General features: G+C 36.7%; 1 protein-coding gene and 2 pseudogenes across 2 annotated transcripts; 1 reads left to right on the forward strand and 2 right to left on the reverse strand.

Annotated features, from left to right (window-relative positions):
• Positions 1-2,014: 2,014 nt before the first annotated feature.
• LOC145960651 (proto-oncogene tyrosine-protein kinase ROS-like) lies at positions 2,015-10,315 on the reverse strand. 2 transcript variants are annotated; one of them, XM_083080269.1, is made up of 11 exons: positions 10,153-10,315; positions 9,464-9,688; positions 8,506-8,644; positions 7,836-7,929; positions 7,358-7,696; positions 6,879-7,175; positions 5,204-6,654; positions 3,810-3,914; positions 3,405-3,622; positions 2,663-3,136; positions 2,015-2,431 (listed from the first exon to the last, which is right to left on the reverse strand). In XM_083080269.1, exons 2-11 carry the CDS (start codon positions 9,614-9,616, stop codon positions 2,084-2,086), a joined length of 3,618 nt encoding a protein of 1,205 aa, XP_082936395.1. In that variant the 5' UTR covers positions 9,617-9,688; positions 10,153-10,315; the 3' UTR covers positions 2,015-2,083. The 2 variants fall into 2 exon arrangements, with proteins under 2 accessions (XP_082936395.1, XP_082936394.1); XM_083080268.1 differs by having other exon boundaries at positions 9,464-10,315.
• A 2,386-nt stretch (positions 10,316-12,701) lies between these two features.
• Positions 12,702-13,776, reverse strand: LOC145960656 (uncharacterized; annotated as a pseudogene).
• A 5,017-nt stretch (positions 13,777-18,793) lies between these two features.
• LOC145960158 (uncharacterized) lies at positions 18,794-20,156 on the forward strand (annotated as a pseudogene).
• The last annotated feature ends 2,084 nt before the right edge of the window (positions 20,157-22,240 follow it).

Here is a 22,240-nt window from a genome sequence, read left to right on the forward strand (position 1 = left end):
CCTGTAGTCTTCGCGAAAAGCTTACTTGTACTTCTTCTAACTCCTATGTGATTATTTCGTGAAAAATTATTTTAATTCTTTCTATCATATTTTCTTGAGTGGTAGGACATTGAAAATAGGCTAACTCCTTCACTCTTCCCCAGAGGTAAAAGTCCAAACATGTTAAATCGGGTGATCTCGTAGGAAATAGTACAGGACCATCTCTACCTATCCATTTGTTTGGAAACATTCTGTTGAGCTCTCGCCTCGTATTTATTTCAAAGTGAGGTCGATCACCCGACTTAACATGTTTGGATTTTTCCAAATTTTCATTCTGACTTATTTTGTCGATATCTTGACAACGGTTGAATTTTCGAAAAAAAACTGATACAAAAGTTATTAAGCTCATTGAGTACTATCGATAGAGTGACTACAAAGTACCCCTTTCCATTAAAAAAAATTTTTTTTTTCAATTCTTGATGTGAAAAACGGTCATTCAAGGTTATTCAAGGTCATCAAAGTATGTGCCCCTACTTATCCTACAATTTTCATAATGGATGTCTTCTACCTATCTCTTACCGTTTTCGAGAAAAACAGGGTGGACGTTTTATCAGACTCACCCTGTATACATATACAGGGTGAGCCATTTTAATTAACGCACGCAATTATTTCGGAAACAAAGCATTTTAGAGAAAAATGTTTCAGACAAAAGTTTTATGGTTTCGAGGGGGCCATAAGATGGTATCATTGGTTTGACACGGAAGAGTCATTTGAAGGTCACATGAAGGTCACCTTCAATTTCTTAAATGGAACCTACTATTTGTCATTGCATATTCTTATAGCTTATCTCGAGAGCTTTCCAAAACACTATAATTAAGTACCTTTTCGTTAAGTACTTTTTGAGTTATGAGGCTTGAAATAATTTCTTAATTTTACATAAACCGTAAAATATCTTGTAAAATATTCATTTTTCGATTATCTTACCTTAATACTTTTACGTACAAAATAATGAGAGGAATCAACTGGTGTAAAGAAAACACATAGTTGTTTTTAAGAAAAAATATATAATTTGCAATTAACAATTCCATATTTTTTCTTAAAAACAACTATGTGTTTTCTTTACACCAATTGATTCCTCTCATTATTTTGTACGTAAAAGTATTAAGGTAAGATAATCGAAAAATGAATATTTTACAAGATATTTTACGGTTTATGTAAAATTAAGAAATTATTTCAAGCCTCATAACTCAAAAAGTACTTAACGAAAAGGTACTTAATTATAGTGTTTTGGAAAGCTCTCGAGATAAGCTATAAGAGTGTGCAAAAATATATAGGGTGTTCCATTTAAAAAAATTGAAGTGACCTTCACGTGACCTTCAAATGACTCTTCAGTGTCAAACCAATGATACCATCTTATGGCCCCCTCGAAACCATAAAACTTTTGTCTGAAACATTTTTCTCTAAAATGCTTTGTTTCCGAAATAATTGCGTGCGTTAATTAAAATGGCTCACCCTGTATATATATATATGTTATATTAATTACATTAATACTTTTGAATAAAATGAAAGAAAAAGAGACAGTAATCGAGAAAACAGATAAAAGGCAATTACAGTGATTTGAATATATCTTAAACCTGAGTGATTTAAATATTCCGATGAACTCCATAGGAAGGAATAAGCATGACAAGTGATGATAATTTTTATGATGTTAACACAAAAGAATACAATAAACCATATAATAATTCAAGAACTCGAAGAAGAAAATATATTGAATAGAAATGCATAGTGATTGGAAATTATTAGAAACTAAAAGACTGTGTGCATACAACCTACTTATTAATAATAATACTATTTTGTAATTATATTAAATTTTAAAATTTAGTTATATAAAGCACATTAAGCTTAAAATTATTATGCTGATACAAAAATTATAATAAAAATATTTACATAATGGCCATATATTAAAATGGTACATATGAATTCTTTATATTTTATATAAAAAAAGAGACATTTAAAATATTTTACAACATCTATATACTTTTTCTACATTATGATTTATTGAATCGTTCGGAAAAGAAGAGAAACATTAATTTAATTATATCGGCTAAATAGTATCGACTGGACTCAGTAAGGTATCTTCTATGTTCTTCCTTAATGCTATAATATTTTTCAGATAAAATTTGAAATTTGGTCTAGCATCCGCTGTACTCCAGCAACGTAGCATCAACTGGTACAATGCTGACGGACAGTTAAGAGTCATCGGTAACCTGCCTCCAGCACGTACATAATTTATCACTTCTTCATTAGTCTTGGCACTATAAGGTTGCTCACCCAACGATGTAATTTCCCACATTAAAACACCAAATGACCAAACATCGCTTTGAGAAGTAAATATTCTGATCATCAAAGATTCGGGTGCCATCCAGCGAACAGGAAGCAAATCTTCTCCTTTCTAAAACATGATTTTTTTTAAAATTTAATTTTCTGGTTCAAGTTGGTCATTTTTACAATATGTGCAAAATGAAAAACGTTAATTTATTTCTTGCTATGTATAAATAAAAACTATTTATATTCTATATTACTTAAAGAAACAATGCACGATACTATTATGATAAAAAAATGGAAAGTATTTTCAAAAGAATTCATTTCTTAATTACTAATTTTTTTTAATAATCATATTTACCACGCGATAATAATCATCCTTGTAGATACCTCTAGCTAGTCCAAAATCTCCAATTTTGATGACACGATTCTCGCGATTTCTCGAAGATACTAAACAATTGCGACACGCTAGATCTCTATGTATGAAACGCAACTCTTCCAAGTAGCAACAACCTCGCGCGACATCTTCGCACATGGCGAGCAAATCCTGCAAACGCAGAGCATGCGAATCTGACGCTTCCAAATTTCGACAATCTCTCAAATATTTTAACAGATCACCAGTTTCCATCAGTTCCAACACTAGAAACGGAGAAACCCCATCTAAACAAACGCCCAACAATCTTAATATATGTTCGTGTCGAAAATGATTCATAAGCTCGGCTTCCTTTAACAATTTCTTTTTCTCATGGGAAGAAGCATCTTTCCGAAGCGTTTTTATTGCAACGAATATCTCTGTGCCCGATCTTTCTAAGTTCTTCACCTTTCCTTGAAACACCTGCGAAATATTTCACACAAATTGACATTCGTACTTCATTAGAAAATGTATATAGTTTAATGACAAGTAATATTATATTTTACTTTATATTAAATAATTCAACGAAAAATATATAATAAAGTGCATGTTTGTTGTCTCATCTAAATTTTATATTACTTATAATCTATTATAAACATTTATGTAATTTATATCTTTTTTAGAAAATACATATCTGTTTTGTTGATCCAGAAATTAACTTAAAACATTGCTTGGAAAAATTAATTTTTACCTTTCCGAATGCGCCGCTACCGATAAGTTTTGTAAATGTAATTTGTTTACGTGCGATTTTAGTTATCGCACATTCATCCGGATTATAATGTAACATAGGACTGTAAATCATATTGAATTGAGTGTTTCGGCTAGGTACTTCATGTAGAATATCCAATTCTACATCGGTCATTGTTGAAGGCAAAAATTGCTCATTATTACTTCTGCGTTGACGATACACTGTTATAAAATTTCGACTTAATTATGTAATAATATGTATTATAAAATTTACTGTTTTTTAGTAAACTTATTCGTTTAGTTTTATATAAGTAAATTACTATTTTCAGTAAATTTTTAGATATTATATCACATATACATATATGTATGCTCTACAATTCAAGTTGATACCTACATCAAATATACTTACAACAATAAAAGTAACAGAGGCAGATTATAGTAACTATAACGATAAAACCTAACATCAATAATAAGTAATATTTTTTCGCTGTTATTCCAGAAGTGTCCGAAATATCTATATTAAGCAAAAATATAATTTTAATATCTTCGTTTGTGTATGTTTTTACAAATTTATTTTTATTTGTAACTTTATTACAAAAATTTAATTTTTTTAAATTTTAGACCTATTCATATCTAAAAAAATCAGCACATAATATTATAATATCTATGCAGCACAGAATATTACAACTACTTTGCAACAATATTGCAAATTGCAATGCAACATTACGCAAACATTGTAGAAATATAAATTAACAAAGTATGAATTAGATATTAGCAATATGATATTTATATTTTGAAAACATTGGAAAACTATAACACTTTTTAATTTATCTATAAAAATAATGTAATAATATATTTTTTTATATTTGTATATATGTGCGACAATTTTTAATTTTTTGCAGGTAAAGTCAAATGAATTAATGACACAAATATAATATCAATCGATTAATATAATTCTAAGTTAAAGATAAGCAGTACTGTTTTTTCTATTAAAAGATATAGATAACATTTTATATCATTGTTACAATGTATTTTATGATATACTTTCAATACACTCATGTATAATATGATAAAAGATTTTCAAAGATAATATATTTTATTACTATATTAGTAATATTTAATATTTTATCCATCATTATACTTTTTATTTGTATATTTTTGTGCATTCTTAAGTATTTTTCATATGCAAATATATGTGATTGTAACGGATTCTTAAAACTTTTAAATGAAATTATAATTAGTAATAAATATATAATTAATTCTAATTAATGTTTATATATTTGTACTTTCATTATAGAAGTATAGAACATCTAAAATAAAAAGAAGTGATTTATATAAATAAAAGTTTAAAATAACTTTGTATCCAAAATATAATATTTTAAGTTATATGATTATGCTTAAATATAATTGTATATTATCTTAGATATATGAAATCGCTACAAATTTCTCGATGTATATCAAGCTTTTAAATTTAATTATGCTTCTATTGCTTTCACATGCTTCCGAGATACCTATTCATCCGTTACAAATAAAAATATTCTAAGTAATATTATTAAATGAGTGTAATAAATTGTAATAATATTATTAAATGATTGCATTTCAAATTTATTACACTGCAATGTTGCTATAACGTTTCATTGCAAAATTACAAAAAATTGACATTTTAACGTTGTCACAATCTTGTAACAATGATTCAGCTGAGTTTTGCAATTGATTTGCAATATTGCAATGTTTCAATGAAATTACATCTTCATTATACATCTGCAACCTTTTTGTGCCGTATGGGTATCTTTATTTGCTTACCAAGTGTTAAAAAAATAAATCTTTCATCATCTGGCCATATAAAATTTTCCTCATATTCGAGGTATTTCAATATTAAGCGAAACTGGTATAAAGTTCTCGCTTGTAAATTTCCGATATGGTATATTGCTTCTTTGTCATAATTCATTTTAACATAATTCGTTGTTTGCCACTTTTCTGTTGCAACATTTTTATACTCTAGTGCAGAAGAAACCGTTGAATTGATATTTGAGATCCATGAAATGTTCATGCTATTTATGTTGACATCGTTCAAAGTAATATTGTTTGGTTCTGAATATATGTGAACGATCTCGTTTAAACTATCGGTGTAGAAATCGCTGAAATTAACTGGATACACACGCACGTATATCAAGTAATCTTGTACTGGTAGCAACAAGTACATCTTCGCGAAAAATCGTCCGTCTGTCATACGTTTCAGCATATTGATAAATTGTTTGCCTTTTTGTTGCGGTTTTGTTTGCCCTTTTGTGCCGTTCACTAATGTAACTGACTTCCAATGCACTTCGTAGGTCACGGCCACGCAGTTCACTTTCTTGGGTGGCATCCAATAAACTACTGCTATAGTAGGCGTCAGAGCTTGAACACTTAAGTTTTCCGGTGCATTAAGCTTGCCCGAATCAGTTTTTATTGGTATCACATTCGAGTCGAGTGGATTTATCGATAATCGATCAAAATAAAAATTACTTAAAGCAAACTTCAACTTGTACTCTGTAAGCGGTGTTAAGTTCTGAATCTCGTAATATCGCTCGAACGTCTGCACATTGAATTCTCCAGTCTTATTGAGATTGTCGTCTACACAATGGCTTACTGAGATAGTATATATAGTAGTTGGTAAATTATATTTTTTGCATTTACTCTTTACAACCGGCTTCGGAAGATTTACAATGATGCTGTTTATCGTTGGAGTCACTTTTTCAAAATTGTAAACTTTTTCCTCAGGTGTCAGACATCTCATTGGAGGATATGGTTGTAAAGATTTATCAAAAGCGTAAATTCTAAAAGAATATTGATTTTCAACTGAGCTTATCATTTCAACATATTCGGCTGCATTTACGCTCTTGAGACCTGCATATTTCTTTTTCAAAACGTAGAAAACATATCGAAACGAATCAATTGCTGAAATGTAAATGTTTGCTTTGTCAATCGTCATATATTTGAATAGGGTGTTATTACTTATGTTTCCTCTGTCTAAAATCATATTGCACATAGAAACGTTAATGTCTGTCACAATTATGTGATCATCACTTAACCAGTAAATTAACGGCTCTTCATTATTCATGTTATCAATTATCATATCCTTAAAAAACCTTATGAAATGAAGTGGGCAGAAGGATGAATTTATCTGAACAATTTGCTCATTTTTTCCATCGAGATCATATTGTATCATATCATTTTCTCCATTCTCCCGATTGTATGGTATGCGATACAAAATTCTAAAAAATATATAATTATTTTACTCATTATAAAACATTATTTTAACAAAAACAGAAACTTATATGTAGTAAAAATTCGGAATTCTTATAATTATATAATAAATTACTATTTTTTTTTTCTTATGATCTTAATTATAAAAGCACATAAAATTATAGAAAAATTACTAATTTGCATAAATCTTTAATGGAAAATTATTTTTTCAGGTGAACGGTAGTAAACGTACCCCATAGACGGTGATACATTTAAATAATCAGTAATATATTTTGCTTTGAAAATCTCATCAAATTTAATTATGCCATTTTCCCACATTGTTAAGTCGAACTTTACAATGTAAAAGTAGCCTTTGGTTATATATAGATTTCTTGCTACCCAGTCAATGCGAAGATCAGATATAATATGAGCAAAAGTAGCTATTTTTGTGATTTTATTTTCATTAATCTTTAATGTCATTAGGTCTTTATTGTCATTCCAATAAATTCTCTGTTCTTGTATCGAATAAGCGACATTTACTACATATAAACTGAAAAAAAGGAGTCAACTTTAATTATATAGTAAAAAAATTATAGTTGAGATTTCTAATTTTATAGTTATTACTGCTATAATGTTGATAATAATAAACTTGTGCATAATAATAATAACTTTAACTTTATAGTGTCAAAACTAATTTGATAATTATAACCATTTTTTTATCAGTATACGTACTCTGACGACATTAGTATGCCCAAGTTAGTAAAGGTGTCTAAATCCACGTCCCATATTTGGATACGTTTTCTCGATGTGAGTAATAATTTAGGTATTGGATTTTCATGTGTAGTCGACACATTGATTAAATCCGTGTAAGGACCGGCAACAATTTTAGTATGCGCACGTACTCGAAAATAATATGTCGTGTTAGATGTTAGATTGTGCACCGTGTGCTCCAATTTTGTAGTTGTGATATTTTTATCGTCGCAGATTTGAATCTCTTTTAATTCCTCGATGAAAAAGCACTGCACTGTGTACCCTTGTATTATTTCATCGGTAAATTCAGGTTGGTTCCATCTGCAAAAAAATAAAATTTTAGCCTTTTTATAATTAACAAAATTATAACAGAATTAACATTTTTATATATTTATGTCGTTGAATTTAAGAAAAAGAGAGAAAAATGAAAGAATACAAACTGAAAATTTAGATTCTTTACCTCAATGTCACAAAAGTGTCGTTTACTTTTTCTGTGAATTGACTGTCGAATTGTACAAATGCTCTGAGAGATGTTGGCTTGTTCAAATTGTTTTCTAGAGAAGATTGTACATATTAACATAATTATATTAATAATTATGTGGATATCTCAGTAAATCAGAAAGAACAATTTAATGTGAAAATAAAGGAAAGAGGAAAAATAAATCTAAGTTACAAAATATGAAAATTAGCACAGTATTGATCTTTAAAAAATAAAATAATATAAAAAATTTTTGCGTCATTTAAGACTTAGAAAAATAATTGTTAATACATAGCAAAAACGAATAAATAACTTTTAATAAAATGACAAGTACTTTTCGAAAAATTCCTATAGTTTAAGAAATCAAAAGTATAATATTTGCGATTGCTTTAAAACCAAGTAGACAATTAATAAAATTGACTTTACCTTAAATCATGACAATTTTTACATACAATGTTATATTCATATTATATTTTTCTATTTCTTGTTTCAACAGAATATAGAACTTATATTCTTCCCACTAGAAAGTATTTTTAGATTTGTGTGATTTCACTCTCTCTTGAATTTAAATCGTATATATATTTAAATTATATTTATAATTTTCCGTCGTAGATTTTTTCATTGATGTTTTGTGCATTTTTTTGCAACTTACCGATAGATTTTGGGATCGTAGAATTACTTGCAAGTGGAACCACATCGACTTTTCGCTTATTTCTCACAGTCATATTATCAGAATAACTCCGATGAGATTTCAAATTTCGATGATCACTTTTTTCGAACATTGAAATATCCTGAAATAAAGTATAACATACGAAAAAAATTAAGGGAGTATCATTGGGATAGAAACGCAATTGTTTTTGGTGCTTTTAATGTGCTAAGATTATATAAATTATAAAATTAAACCATTACAAATTACCATTCGTTTAATTAATAATATCGGTTTGATATATATACTATTCCTAATTGATAATATGTTAAATACAATGTAATTTTATTTTTGCAAAATCTATTTTTTATTCTTTTTTAAAACATCCTGTATATCAAGCTTATACATATATCAAGATTCATATATCAAAAGGGAAGTCATGCAATAGGTTAATAAAAGTCAATAAGGATTTATAACAGCTACTTGTAGCAAATAATATAAGTGTAAGCTGAAAGTGTAGCTCTTTGCAATTGAAATAATTTTGCATAACGATTTGATTCTTTCATGATGGGTTAGTTAACTCTTCTCCAATTTTACTGTAACTCAAAATTCTTTTCAAAAATTTGCTCGATATCATTATAGTTTTAATAATGTTTGTACTTCGAAAATAAAAATGTTAAAAATATTCTTTCTTTACACAATAATACAGTCAAATTTTAAAATAACGTTTTAATTAAATTTAATATACTATATAACATCCATTTTTGTAAACAAAATTTCGAAACATTATCCATCTTTTTTTTACAACATCGTACATACTTTTTACTTTTATATTGAATTGTTTTATTTTATCTTATCTTCTTATATAGATAGAATATATAATTTACTATCATTCATTTTTAATTACACTACTAACTGCAATAACATTCAATTGTTTCTTAATCAAGCGAAAAATATCTCTTACCTGCGTGAAATTTAAATCCGGACACATGGGAACACTTTCTTTCTGGGGATTGTTTGAAATGGTATAATCTGTCGGCATAAACGTGATAGTTGCCTTTGTCAGTACTAAACCTTTCAATAATACGCATAAAATTGTTCCAAACATAATTTGCATTTTTCGTAAACGTTTGCACTCAATCGGTTTCCGTTGAATCCTCAATTAATTGTTTTTCTCACTCCACTAATTCTGATGTGTTAATCGAATTGATATTAATTCACATATATACATATGTTTTCGATAAATTCCTTAAAACTCAGTTTTAACGAATCGCAAGTTATTATCTTCTAATATTATGTTTTTAGAGTTCTCTTTATGGTCGCGATCACAATATATATCTTAAGATTAAATTAGGGAATTCTTAGTAAATAAATAATTTCTATTTTTTTAAGAGAACAAATGACAATGCAAAATCAAATGCAAATACATATTCATTTGATTGTATCGCGAACACAGGAATATAATTATTATCAGCCTTCCTTTTTTATTAATATTTTAGTAGAAAAGCAGTCGATAAAAAGATAATAGCAATCAAATTACAAACGATCAAAAAAGTTATAGAATTATAGATCTTGTAACAGTTTCATCCATATTCAAGCACACGCAGCGTGTAATCGAATTCACTTAAATATTTGCTATATCTTTGGTCTTACTAAAAATATAGTTATGACAATTCGTTCGTACGATTGTGTTACTACGTGCTATGCTTTTTAAAATCCACTATTCATACACAATTACACGTTTCCTGTGATATTCATATAATGCAGTTTGAATCAAGCGACAAGTAACGCGATAGTGTTTTTTGGCTAGCGATCACAGTAGTAACTGACTTCGAATGATCAATCTGATCATGTGTTGCCTGACGTCTTAGGGCCCTCACACACGAAATTGCATAGCTGTATATGCACAGCATAAGACCATATGGACCAATGAGCATCGAGTATTAAGTCGAAACGATTTTCATTATGGAAAATTATTTCTTATCGGTTCTTGTAAGATCAATTCACGACGTTCAGTTCGATATCCTGTTGAAAATTGGGGATTTTTATTGTAAGATTGGAACTAATCCCAGGTTTTCCTGGTAATTTCTGAAAACAATGATTTCGATAATAATTCAACGACGGACGCTCCGTGTAATTTATTCATTTAATCAAGTATAAATCGAAATAATAGGGGAGGGGAAATTTAAAATAATAAATTTAATAATTAGAGAATTAGCTCAAATAATCAAAAAATTAAAAAGAAAATGGCATAAGAGCCAACGCGCGGTAGTTAGAGCGCAGAGAAGCAACAACACTTCTTTCTTTTTTCAATATTAGTTTATTAAGAAATACATTATAATAACAAAAAGCGAACGTTTCGGATCATCTTTTAATCCTTCTTCAGCGCGATGTTAACAATATACAGGGTGTTCCTAAAAGGTCTCGTCAAACTTTAACCATAGATGCTACGTATCAAAACAAAGCAAAATGTCCATATAAACATGGGTCCGGAAATGCCCCCCTTCTGAGATAACACAGGGTAAAGTCACGTATCTTCATAGGCCTATTTGGCACAATCACTAAATCCTCTGGACTTTTTCGTTTGGGGATACCTCAAAAGTCTTGTTTATGCTACACCAGTTCCTGATCGACAGGTTCTGCGCGATCGTATTGTTGATGGGTGTAACACAATTCGGGGTACTCCCGGAATTCTCGAACATGTTCGACAATCCATGGTGCGACGCTGTGGAGCGTGTATTGCTGCTCATGGTGGCCACTTTGAACATCTTATCTGATGCAAATCATTACTACAGTGATTGAGCCAAATAGGCCTATGAAGATACGTGACTTCACCCTGTGTTATCTCAGAAGGGGGGCATTTCCAGACCCATGTTTATATGGACATTTTGCTTTGTTTTGATACGTAGTGTCTATGGTTAAAGTTTGACGAGACCTTTTAGGAACACCCTGTATATTACAGATAGTGACGCGTTACATTAAACGAATTTATTCTCGACGCGTAGGTGATGCTAAATTGCATCCCGCGGAGGCCTAGTAAGCGCTCTGCTTCAAACAGTCAATTAAATATACTATAGTTATGCTATGCGACGTCATAGCAGATCTAACAAATCGAGTAAAAATAATAAAATAAATACCGAAAGATATTACACGTGAATGAGCTTTTTTTGCTTAAATTAATAGTTAGAAGCATGGCTCATCAGATTCCGCGCTTTTTACAATTAATAATATAGTATGCCGCTGTGCGCCTCATGTCGATTCGAGATTCGATGACGAACTGTATAAATATGTCCTAATTGTCAGAACGTAAACATGGACCCAACCAAGGACATGCGCAGTTGACTCAACGATAACATATACACAACATAACATATTTGTTATAATGTGTTTCTTAATAAACTAATATTGAAAAAAGAAAGAAGTGTTGTTGCTTCTCTGCGCTCCAACTACCGCGCGTTGTGGCTCTTATGCCATTTTCTTTTTAATTTTTTAAAATAATAAATTATTGTTTCATTGCGATCTTTACGGACAATAATTATTTCTTTAATGATATTTAGAAATAAATATATTTCGCCATAATGCGCTTTGTCTCTTTATTTCTTTAAGATCTAAATATAATTTAGATTGAAAACGCGCAATAAAACAATCGAATTGTAGGTCCAAATAATTAACATTACAAAAGACTCCTAATTTAAATGTTAATCGTTTAATAAGTAAAATCGTTAATCAATCTTATAAATTAAAATATTTTCATAATTTAATATTTCGCATATACATACATGTCATAGCATATATAATATTTCGGCAACGAATTATCGATAACACGGTGTTCGACTTTGGCAATATAAAATGTAAACAGTAGCGCTCTATGTTAGGGCTTTGTCATCATTCACACGGTGACACTCGAGCAATGAAGTAGTGTTGCGAAAAGCTTCGCATATTATCAAATTTTTTTTCTAAGCACGATTACGATAAGTATCGAAACATAATTTGCTATAATTATTAATAATTAAAAATTAATCAACTTTTGATAAACGACATAAAACTGTTCCGCAACGATAAATATTTATATTGAATCACAATCATTCATTACTGCGAATAAAAATTAAAACAGGGGTTATATAAAAGGGGATAAGAGAATTAATTAAGTAGATGATTCAATGCCGGTTCTAACCCAGGGATCTCAGGGGGGGTAAGGCGCGAGGGGGATTTCGGTGGCGCGGGGGAATGACGTCACGCGGGACGGAGGGGATTTCGGAAGCGCGAGGGCTGCGGGGCGGGTGTTGGATGTTTTATCACAATGATAAGCAATATTATATTACATACGCGGTTGATAAACGATATAAACAGTAGTGCATATACCGATGTCCGATTTATAAACAATATAAATAGCAGCATTTCTTTGAAAGACAACGCGTGGAGAACGCGTGCGAGAGAGAGGGAACGATAGCGCGAGATGATCGCGTACGAGAGAGAGAAAAAAGGTAAAGACTTATAACTAGCGCAAAGGATGGAAATATGTGCAAAGAAATTACATCATGATTTAGTAAACTTGAAACTCTTTATTCTTCTTTTTATACATATTTTTCTTACGTACTATGTGGACTAAAAACTAAAGCTGCCAGCTCGCAATCGACGAGTTGATGCTTGTTGAAAGCGTCACTCGCGCGTATTACATTCGATACTTCTTTAGGATCCGTTACAATGGACGCGATATTGGAGAATTGCGTAAATTTGACATCGACTGTCTCGGTCACTCTAACCAATCGATTAAAAGTTACATCTATGCAATCATCGAGATCGAACATACGATGTAACGTCGATTCGATCATCATCATGCGTACATCTGAAGATTCGAGACTTATGAGTTTAGCATCGTTAATCGTATGAACTCGCACTGTGAGCGGTCCAACACTTATAAAATTGTAGATCTTGAGAGCCGTTCCGAAGGAGATTTAGAATATTATGACGTTGCTCGTAGAGTCCCTTCCACGTTTCGAGAGATAATATCAGTTCCTTTCCCCGATGATCTCCTATGACAATCACCACGTAACTCGGCGGACCTACGTTGATACCAATTTCGAGGAATTTGAATTCCGTAGCTGTCAATGCGTATCGTCTACCTAGTATACGAACCGCACGACGCTCCACTGAAATGCTACGGGAAAAATTAAAATTAAATAATAGTAATAATAATACAATTTGTAAAAATAGAAAAAAATAGAAAGAAGTTAAGCGAAACTTATCCGTCACATTTGTTCTCAAACGATGGAGTTTTATCACGACGCGGCACGTAATTATTCACGTGTCTTCCGACGCCGCCGCTGCTGCTGCTGCTTCTTTCGACGTAGTACATTTCTCTGGGGTTATGAAAAGTGAACGGTTAACGCGACACTGATCGTACAGGAATTAACCGAGTATACGTGACGCTCATCTTCCAAAAGTATAATGTGGTGGGGGATCAATGCTTCTAACGCTCTGAAATTTAGGAGAAGGGGAGGCGACGCTCGGACAAAAGAATTCTTAGAAACGCAATGAAGGATTAGGGTGGGGAAATAAGAGATAACACATATTAATGTTTACATATTTTATTTTTCTTGCAATTCTTTCTGGCGTTGCGACCACCAGTTAAATATTTTGAATACATTTTGTAATGCGCAATTCTTAACATGTTTTCCACATCGCATACTATTGGTAATATCTAATTTATTTAGAGAATCAATATCTTCGTAATCAGCATCCAAGGTTTCAATGATATAGCCGTTTCCCGCATCGTCTAGTATATCGGTCAGCCATTCTCGCTTTTCAAGTCCTTTAACGTACACGACAAACGATTCTTCTTCTTCTTCTTCTTCGTGTATCGTACCAACGACAGCTGTTGTAATTACACGCTGAGCCAAGCCATACGGAACGTTTCCGTCTTCCCATTGTAATCCGTGATGATTTCTAATCAGCCATGAGACTTGACATCGCTCAGATTTTGTAAGCACTCTCCACGGTACGGGACTTGCGAAAAAGTAATGCGAGAGAACATATCCCTTTCTCAGAACCGCAGCTTCCTTCACGACAAAATTTCTCCCGACAATAAATCCTTGCAGATCCACAAACGTTGATACGGACATGACGAGATCTCTCGTCGAGAGGAATGACGACACTCTAAAACCAACGCCTCGCAACACTTTGATTTATATCCTGCTCCTCTTCCCCTCTCTCTTGTGTAGCGAACACTTAGGTGATTTTGCGTACAACGTTGGTCAACGGATTGTACTGGATCACGCGATCGTGTATGATGAGACAGTACGCTGTGGTATTCGTCGGCACGTTTTCCTTACACTCGAATTCCAATCTCACATCCACGGTTGCGCTCTTGACCGATTCGTTTTGTCGAGAACAATCGATAATCACGAACGGACCGTTACGTAGAAACATCGAGACGGTGAGACTCGGCTCGAGATACTCGTATCCGTAATAATTCTTGCAGAAGCGCGTGTACGTGTCGTACAGAATGGACCATCTGTTTTTATCGAAATCCAGATTCATATCATCGTACGGATAACATTCCGAGTTCAGATAGAGTTTCACGTTGACCAATTTGCAGTCGTCGAATCGACTCGTATCCTCAGACATAACATTCTTCCGGCCTGTTTGCAGAGCGAAGACAACGTAGCGTGGTTTCTCCAGCTGAGTCGCGGTCTTAATGGCCCACGAATGCTTGGTGGTACGCTGCAATAGCGGATACTCGTACAGATCCCACGAGCGAAAACCCATGCTGAGATATCATCCGCTTTCCAGAGCACGCAGCATCGACAGTTTTTCGATCTCGCTCAACAGCACGTGTGGCATTCGCCATTGTATCTTGAATATGTTGATCACAGGCTCCAGCGTCGAATCTCCAAGCAGACAATTGTTGTCGTTGCGCGATCGTATTAAGATCAATTCGTGACGAGCGTTAATCACCACGCGTTTGTAATCTTCGCAAAATCCCAATAACATGTAGAGCGGTACGCAAAAATTGAAGTGTCCATTCGCATTGGTTGACGCATCCCAGCCGGCGTTCCTCATAATCACGCTTCTATCGGATGATACCGTTACATAGTTTTTGAGCGTAGTAGTTATTCCTACGTTTCTATTGCGGTCAATCTCAACGCCATCGAGTTCGTATCGAATCTCATCGAACATGAATGCGACGCAATTATTTCCCAGCGCCACATCAACTCCTCCGTCAGCTGGTGGTCTGTTTTTCGTTAGTTCTCCCTCGATGTATAGGAAACTCTCATACGGCAACGTATACAGATCCTGTTGTTGTATGGGTATTCTTATCTCGTCACTGTATCCGAACGTTGTATTGGCGAACGGGTTGTACGTGTGAGTCTTGATCTTGACGATACGATCGTCGAAGATCGGTTCGTCACCGATGTTGAGGATGTCGGTCATCGTTCAGCTGTTTCGCACCGCAAATCCCAAAGATTGTAAAAACGCAACGTTCGATGCGCTGAGTTTCTTTTTCTTGGATGATTGGATATTAGCGAACGTCGACGTTGTTGTTGTAGCTGGCCTCGTAAAGATTGCGTTATCTCTCACGTCTTTCGATCCGTTCAACACGAGCATCTCATACGTCGCATACGTATGTTATCGCCATAGCCGTCATACGTGTAATCTTACGGTGATCTCTTCTCCTCGAAAATCGAGCAATCGTCCGTTCTGGTCGACAACGCGTAACGTTAAATCCGTAATGCTCCGCGCGATGATCGGCAGGTAAATGATCTGCGCCGGCGTTTCCGATATCTTATATCCCGGTGGTACCCTCGGTGAAAATTCATGTATCGTATGAACGAGTTTGCCGTTGTTGTACGCGCCCGCGGTCACGTTACACTCTACGCGGATAATATTCACGTTGATAATGTTAACCGGCATGTTCGATTCGTGCCATTTTCGCGGCTCGAGAATACGATTCGAGAATCCTAGCAGCGATCCGATGTTGTTGGGCTTGCTAAAGTTTATTCTGTATGCGCATTTGATCTCGCTCCTCATCGTATTGTAATTAGCACGGAGCATTATCGGATATTCTCCATCTTCATAGTCACCGTCGTCAATGTGTTTCTTATCGCGATGTTTCCGTGAAATTGCATGTTTTAAAAATGCATGTATATCTCGCAACTCGTAGGATCCCTCGGGAATCGTAATTTCCGCGTCGTCTTTGCCAAAGTAAAATTTATTATTCGAGGAATTCACATTCGGTATCGTGTGATAAGTCTCAAAATCCGTTAGACCGAGCTCGTATTCATCGTCGCCCAAATCTACGACGGGAAAGAAGTTTGCCGCGAGAACGCTACTCTTCCCAGTCAACGTGAATGTCATAGACATGTCGGCAAAACTGTTTAACGAATACTGAATTAAATAGCGCAATATCAGTCTTTAAATTCGCACGCATCGACCGTTCGAAGAAACTGTAAGCACAATTGTCCGCAGATGCTCTGATCGTAAGTTTGAACAGGTGTGTGATTGTATCTTCGTTACGTTTCGTCCGAAATATCGCACCAATTCATTCGGTGGTCGAAGATTGCCGAAACTGTCGAAATATACGACACGATCTCCCCTCTTTGCATACGCTACCCAATGAGTACCCGGTCCTTCCCGCTATCCAAATTTACGATACCGCTCTCGTTTCGATATATACCACCGATCGGTAAAGAGTCGCGCATGAAAACACCTCTAAAATATGGAATGCGCACACGTTTTGCCAGTTGTAGCAATTGTACGTTGGTAGTTGCGCCCTGCGGCATTTTTAGCGTCTCCTTGACGTTTTTTTTTTTTTTCTTCTCGTTGAGGCTCCTCGTCCGTATTTGTAAGGAGCGAGATATAATCCGCGACCTTCCATGGCGTGATTGTGACGTAGCATCTCTTGCAACTGACGTTGCGCGGCTTTTCCGTCGTTCACCGCCTTCGCTACACCCGCCGCTCCACCGATCAGGGATCCGAGCGCACCCAACATTGGTAGAATCGGCAACACGCCGCCGCGTTTCGCTACCGGAAGTATCCGTTTCTTCGCCGTTTTTTTCTTCGTCTTCGTCTTCGTCTTTGTCCTCTTCAGACCCATACCGAGCTTCGTCTTGGCTTTCATCGCTGCCCAGACAGCTGTGGCGGCGGCTCTCTCACGGAGAGTCGAATCTCTCGCACCGATGCGATTTCGCGCTTTCTCGGCGAGTATCCTATCCGCCGCGTGTCTCTCGGTGAGATCGTTGCTCCGAGAGTATGCTATATCGTGTTCACGACACGCCGCGTCCAATGGATTAATACCTCGATCGCCTCTGGCTAATCGCTTCTGCAACCGCGTGCCTGGACCGCAAAACTGATAGCCGGGAATATGGAATTCGATCGGAAGCGCGTTTATCGCACGATTTAAGAGACCGCTGCCTCTCACAATTCTCGCTGACATACGTAGCAATCTTTTATTAACGGTGGCGGACCGTCCATGTGCGTTCGCTGCCACGGCTGATTGTAATGTCGCATGCACGAACGATATTGTTGAACCTCAGAATCAGCCTTTATATATTCTGGAAGCTTGTCCCACAATCGTTCCACGTAATCACCAAAATTTTGCAGTAAAAGAATCTTTGGGATATACTGCAGTTGTTCAGCGGTAAGCCGGAAAATGTCTCATTCATCCGACAGAAGGAGAAACATTTTTAATACTGAGCGGTTTCGAGTCGAGACACCTCTATAAATAGGTCTCCCCCCTCGCGATCATTCGCAAAATTGATTCGAATGAGAAAACATGCGGTTTGTACGACAACCTTTGACGATACGCGTGACGAATTGCGATGACAGATTACGATCAATGGGGGACAACGCAGAGATGCGCAGACACGGTACGATGCTACCGACTACTATACGCGCGATCGTTTGCGGCCCCTCGAATTGCGGTAAAACCAACGTTCTGATAAGTCTACTGGAAAGTCCGCACGGTGTACGTTTCGAGAACGTGTACGTGTACTCGAAGTCGCTGCAACAGCCGAAATATCGATATCTGGAGAATTTGTTGACGCCGATCGACGAAATCGGCTACTTTACGTTCTCGAATAACAGTGACATCATTCCACCAAGCGAGGCACGTCCAAACTCGATTTTCGTCTTCGATGACGTGGCGTGCGACAAGCAAGATACGATAAGAGAATACTTTGCAATGGGTCGTCACTCGAACGTCGACTGTTTCTATCTCTGTCAGACGTACGCGAGAATACCAAAACATCTTATACGCGACAACGCGAACCTACTGATCTTGTTTAAACAGGACGGTACCAACTTGAAACACGTGTACAACGATCACGTGAATACCGACATGTCGTACGAGGATTTCAGTGAATTATGTCGTACTTGTTGGCAGCTAAAGTATGGATTCCTAGTGATAGATAAGGACAGCTCGCTTACGAACGGGCGATACAGAAAAGGATTTAACGTGTTCGCGATACCGCGAAACGATTAGTCGCTGCCGACATTCCGTCGAGAGGAGTGAAACGCTCGACATTCCGTCGACATGGCTGGAAGCGATAATATTCGCGAGCGTGAAAAGGTTGCGAGGGAGATTGAGAAAACGAGCGAATCGATCCGCAAGAAACATCGTGCTTTGAAGACCGGTAAGATCGACGACGATATCGCGGTCAAGACCCATTTTGGGCCTATTATCGAGCCACTGCAAAAGATCGCCGACAACTCTAGCTCAATCGCGGTGAAAAACGAGCCGGAGAGTAACGCTGACGCGAAGATTAAAACGTTACCCATCAAGCGGTACAAGGAGGAAGAGGAGGAGGAGGACGAAAACGACACCGAAAAAGAGGAAACGATTGAAGGCGAATCGTTTATCGACGCCGCGTACATTCGATCTATCGGATGCTTTACTGGATGAACCGCCGATAACCTCTACACCGTCAGCGACAACGAGAATCGTACAACCCGCGATCAATCCTGAATCACTCGCAATCGAAAATGTTTTCGAAACCACGGGCAACCCGCTCGAAACATCCGTTCGAAACATGTTACAAACGTCGGAAGGTCAAGAAGTGTTACGAGAGCACTTGGGACCACTGGGACAAAAGTACATGAGCGCTCTCCTTAGTGGCGACGAAAAAAACAAGATCGATCACGTGTACGGTGTCTATTTCGACGAGAATGAAATGCGTCTCGGTAACAAACGATTCGACATTGATAGAGATGACTCTATAATCATTGACAAAGTGAGGTATATCGGTACACCTGGATTATACGAGTTGATCTTCAAGAGAATTCCCGATGACATCATATACACTGAGGATGATATGCAAAAATATAAGAGCATATTAATGGCGACGAGTGCGCATAAACGCAAATATAATGCGCAAGGTCGATTAAATAGCAACAAGGGATACAAGTATAAACAAATAATCGCACCGTTGATGTCGATCGAATCGAAAAAAAATTAATCCGGAACGGGAGTATTCATGCCTCGCGCGATGACGCTAACCGACAATAAGATCGATTACGTGCACTGGGACGACCCCAACGAGCTAGTGGATCGACTACGATTGCTCGACGCTTCGCGCCGAGCTGGCCACAACGCTTACGATAACGAGATCCTGTCGATCCTAGAGGAACTTCGCGAAGCCGGCCTTATTATAAATTAAACGGTGTCTCGACGAAACTAATCAGTCGATCGACGTCACTCGCATCGAAAAAAAAATGCCTATCAACAAATTTGGATTATTCGAACGGAGAAATGATGCGATCGACACAAGCGATCATTGGGGTAAATTGGCGAAGAGTTACTTGCGTCAAAACGCTCTGTGTCGCGTCGCTACGGACTATGACGCGAGATTGCGCAAGATTCGCCGTGTAGCGCAACCTGAGGCCGATACCGATGCAGTCAACAAACTATACGTGGAACAATGCGTTAAAACGTTGAACAATCAACAGAAAGAATCAGACGAGAAGCTGACTGCGTTCGAGAAGGACGTGCGAGCTTTGCAGACTGCGATAAACGAGCTTCGGCGTGCGATTAACACTAATTCAGAAACGGCTATCAACCTGTAATGAGCTGTAGTGAACGGCTTAGGAGCGGCTATTGTACAATTATTGAACATCTACAAAGGCTTATCGAACGGCTACGAACAGTTACTGAACAGCTACAAACAATTATCGAACGACTATAAACGGTTATCGAACGGTTATCAAGCTACAATGAGTGGCAGTGATCGAAGAGGAAACGGTCTCGAACGAGGCTACGAACAATTCAAGAACAGCTGCGAACGAGGTTACGAGCACCTCAAGGACGGCTGCGAACAAGGCTATGAACACGTCAGAAACGGCTACATACGAGGCGGTATACAACTCAGGAACGGCTACGAACAGGTCAGAAACGATTGTCAACGAGGCTACGAACGGGTCAGAAACGACTGTGAACGAGGCTACGGACTACTTAGAAGCGACTACCAACAGGGCCAAGGACGGCAACAAACGGGTCAAGAACGGCAGTGAACGACTATCAAACGTGTAAGGAACGTCTATCGAACGTCTATCGAACGCCAACGAACGAGCCAGGAACGTCTATCGAACGCCAAAAACGCCAACGAACGGGCCAGGAACATCTATCGAACGTCTATCGAACGCCAACGAACGGGCCAGGAACGTCTATCGAACGTCTATCGAACGCCAAAAACGCCAACGAACGGGCCAGGAACGTCTATCGAACGCTAAAAAACGCCAACGAACGGGCCAGGAACGTCTATCGAACGACTATCGAACGCCAACGAACGGCAACAAATGATAAAACGCACGGTGATACTCGGGACACATATCATTTGGTCGACGAATCGAAACAACGATGGATCGACGATCGGGAATAACCGAGGAAGCGAAGAAACAACATAGTTTAGAGAAACGGCAGTTGGTGAACGAACTGCACGCACCGGCGAGAAAAAATTTTCCCGAAGACACGTCATAGTGCGGGGATACGATGACCTGTGGCAAGCCGACATCGTCGAGATGCATCCGTATTCTCGTTTCAACAGAGGTTACCACTACATACTCACAGTCATCGATGCGTTGAGCAAGCACGCGTGGGCTGTACCACTCAAGAGTAAAGGCGGAAGCGAGACAGCTGACGCTATCGCCGAGATAATTCGAGATAGCAAGAGATGACCGAAAAACATACAGACCGATAGGAAGGAATTTTATAACGCCGACGTGCAACGGCTCGTGCGAAAACATAACATCAATCACTATTCTACGTATTCGGTATTGAAGGCATCGATCGTTGAGCGATTCAATCGCACGCTGAAAAACGACATGTGGAAGATGTTTACGCTGAACGGATCTTACAAGTGGATCCACGCGTTGCCGCGACTCGTCGGATTACAACGCGCGCAAGCATCGAACGATCGGTATGCGACCCGTCGACGTTACCCCCGCGATCGCTGAAAGACTCTTGGCTACTGTGTACAACCGTGTAAATATCGCGGGTCCGGCGAAATTTAAAGTAGGTGACTCGGTACGCGTTAGCAAGTACAAGACAGTTTTCGAGAAAGGTTACACGCCAAATTGGACAACCGAGGTGTTTAAGATCGTTAAAGTGCAGCATACTAATCCCGTAAGCTATCTACTCGAGGATTATCGTAAAAAATCTATCGCTGGAGCGTTCTACGAGCACGAGTTGCATCGCGCGAATTATCCGGACGTGTATCTCGTGGAGAAAGTACTGCGCAGGAGGGGT

This window comes from Camponotus vicinus, unplaced genomic scaffold (genome assembly GCF_025532165.1).
Source record: "Camponotus vicinus isolate PSW18456_S1 unplaced genomic scaffold, iyCamVici1.0 SCAF_10, whole genome shotgun sequence".
Classification (NCBI taxonomy): Eukaryota; Metazoa; Arthropoda; class Insecta; order Hymenoptera; family Formicidae; genus Camponotus; species Camponotus vicinus.

What these genes read in the sequence shown, in the direction of transcription:
- LOC145960651 (XM_083080269.1), bottom strand. Translation starts at nt 9,616, where the DNA reads ATGCAAATTATGTTTGGAACAATTTTATGCGTATTATTGAAAGGTTTA. An exon ending in ATTTATTTTTTTAACACTTG is followed by an intron (nt 3,915 to 5,203) that starts GTAAGCAAATAA and finishes TGCTTAATATAG; the next exon opens with ATATTTCGGACACTTCTGGA. An exon ending in AGGATGATTATTATCGCGTG is followed by an intron (nt 2,432 to 2,662) that starts GTAAATATGATT and finishes ATCATGTTTTAG; the next exon opens with AAAGGAGAAGATTTGCTTCC.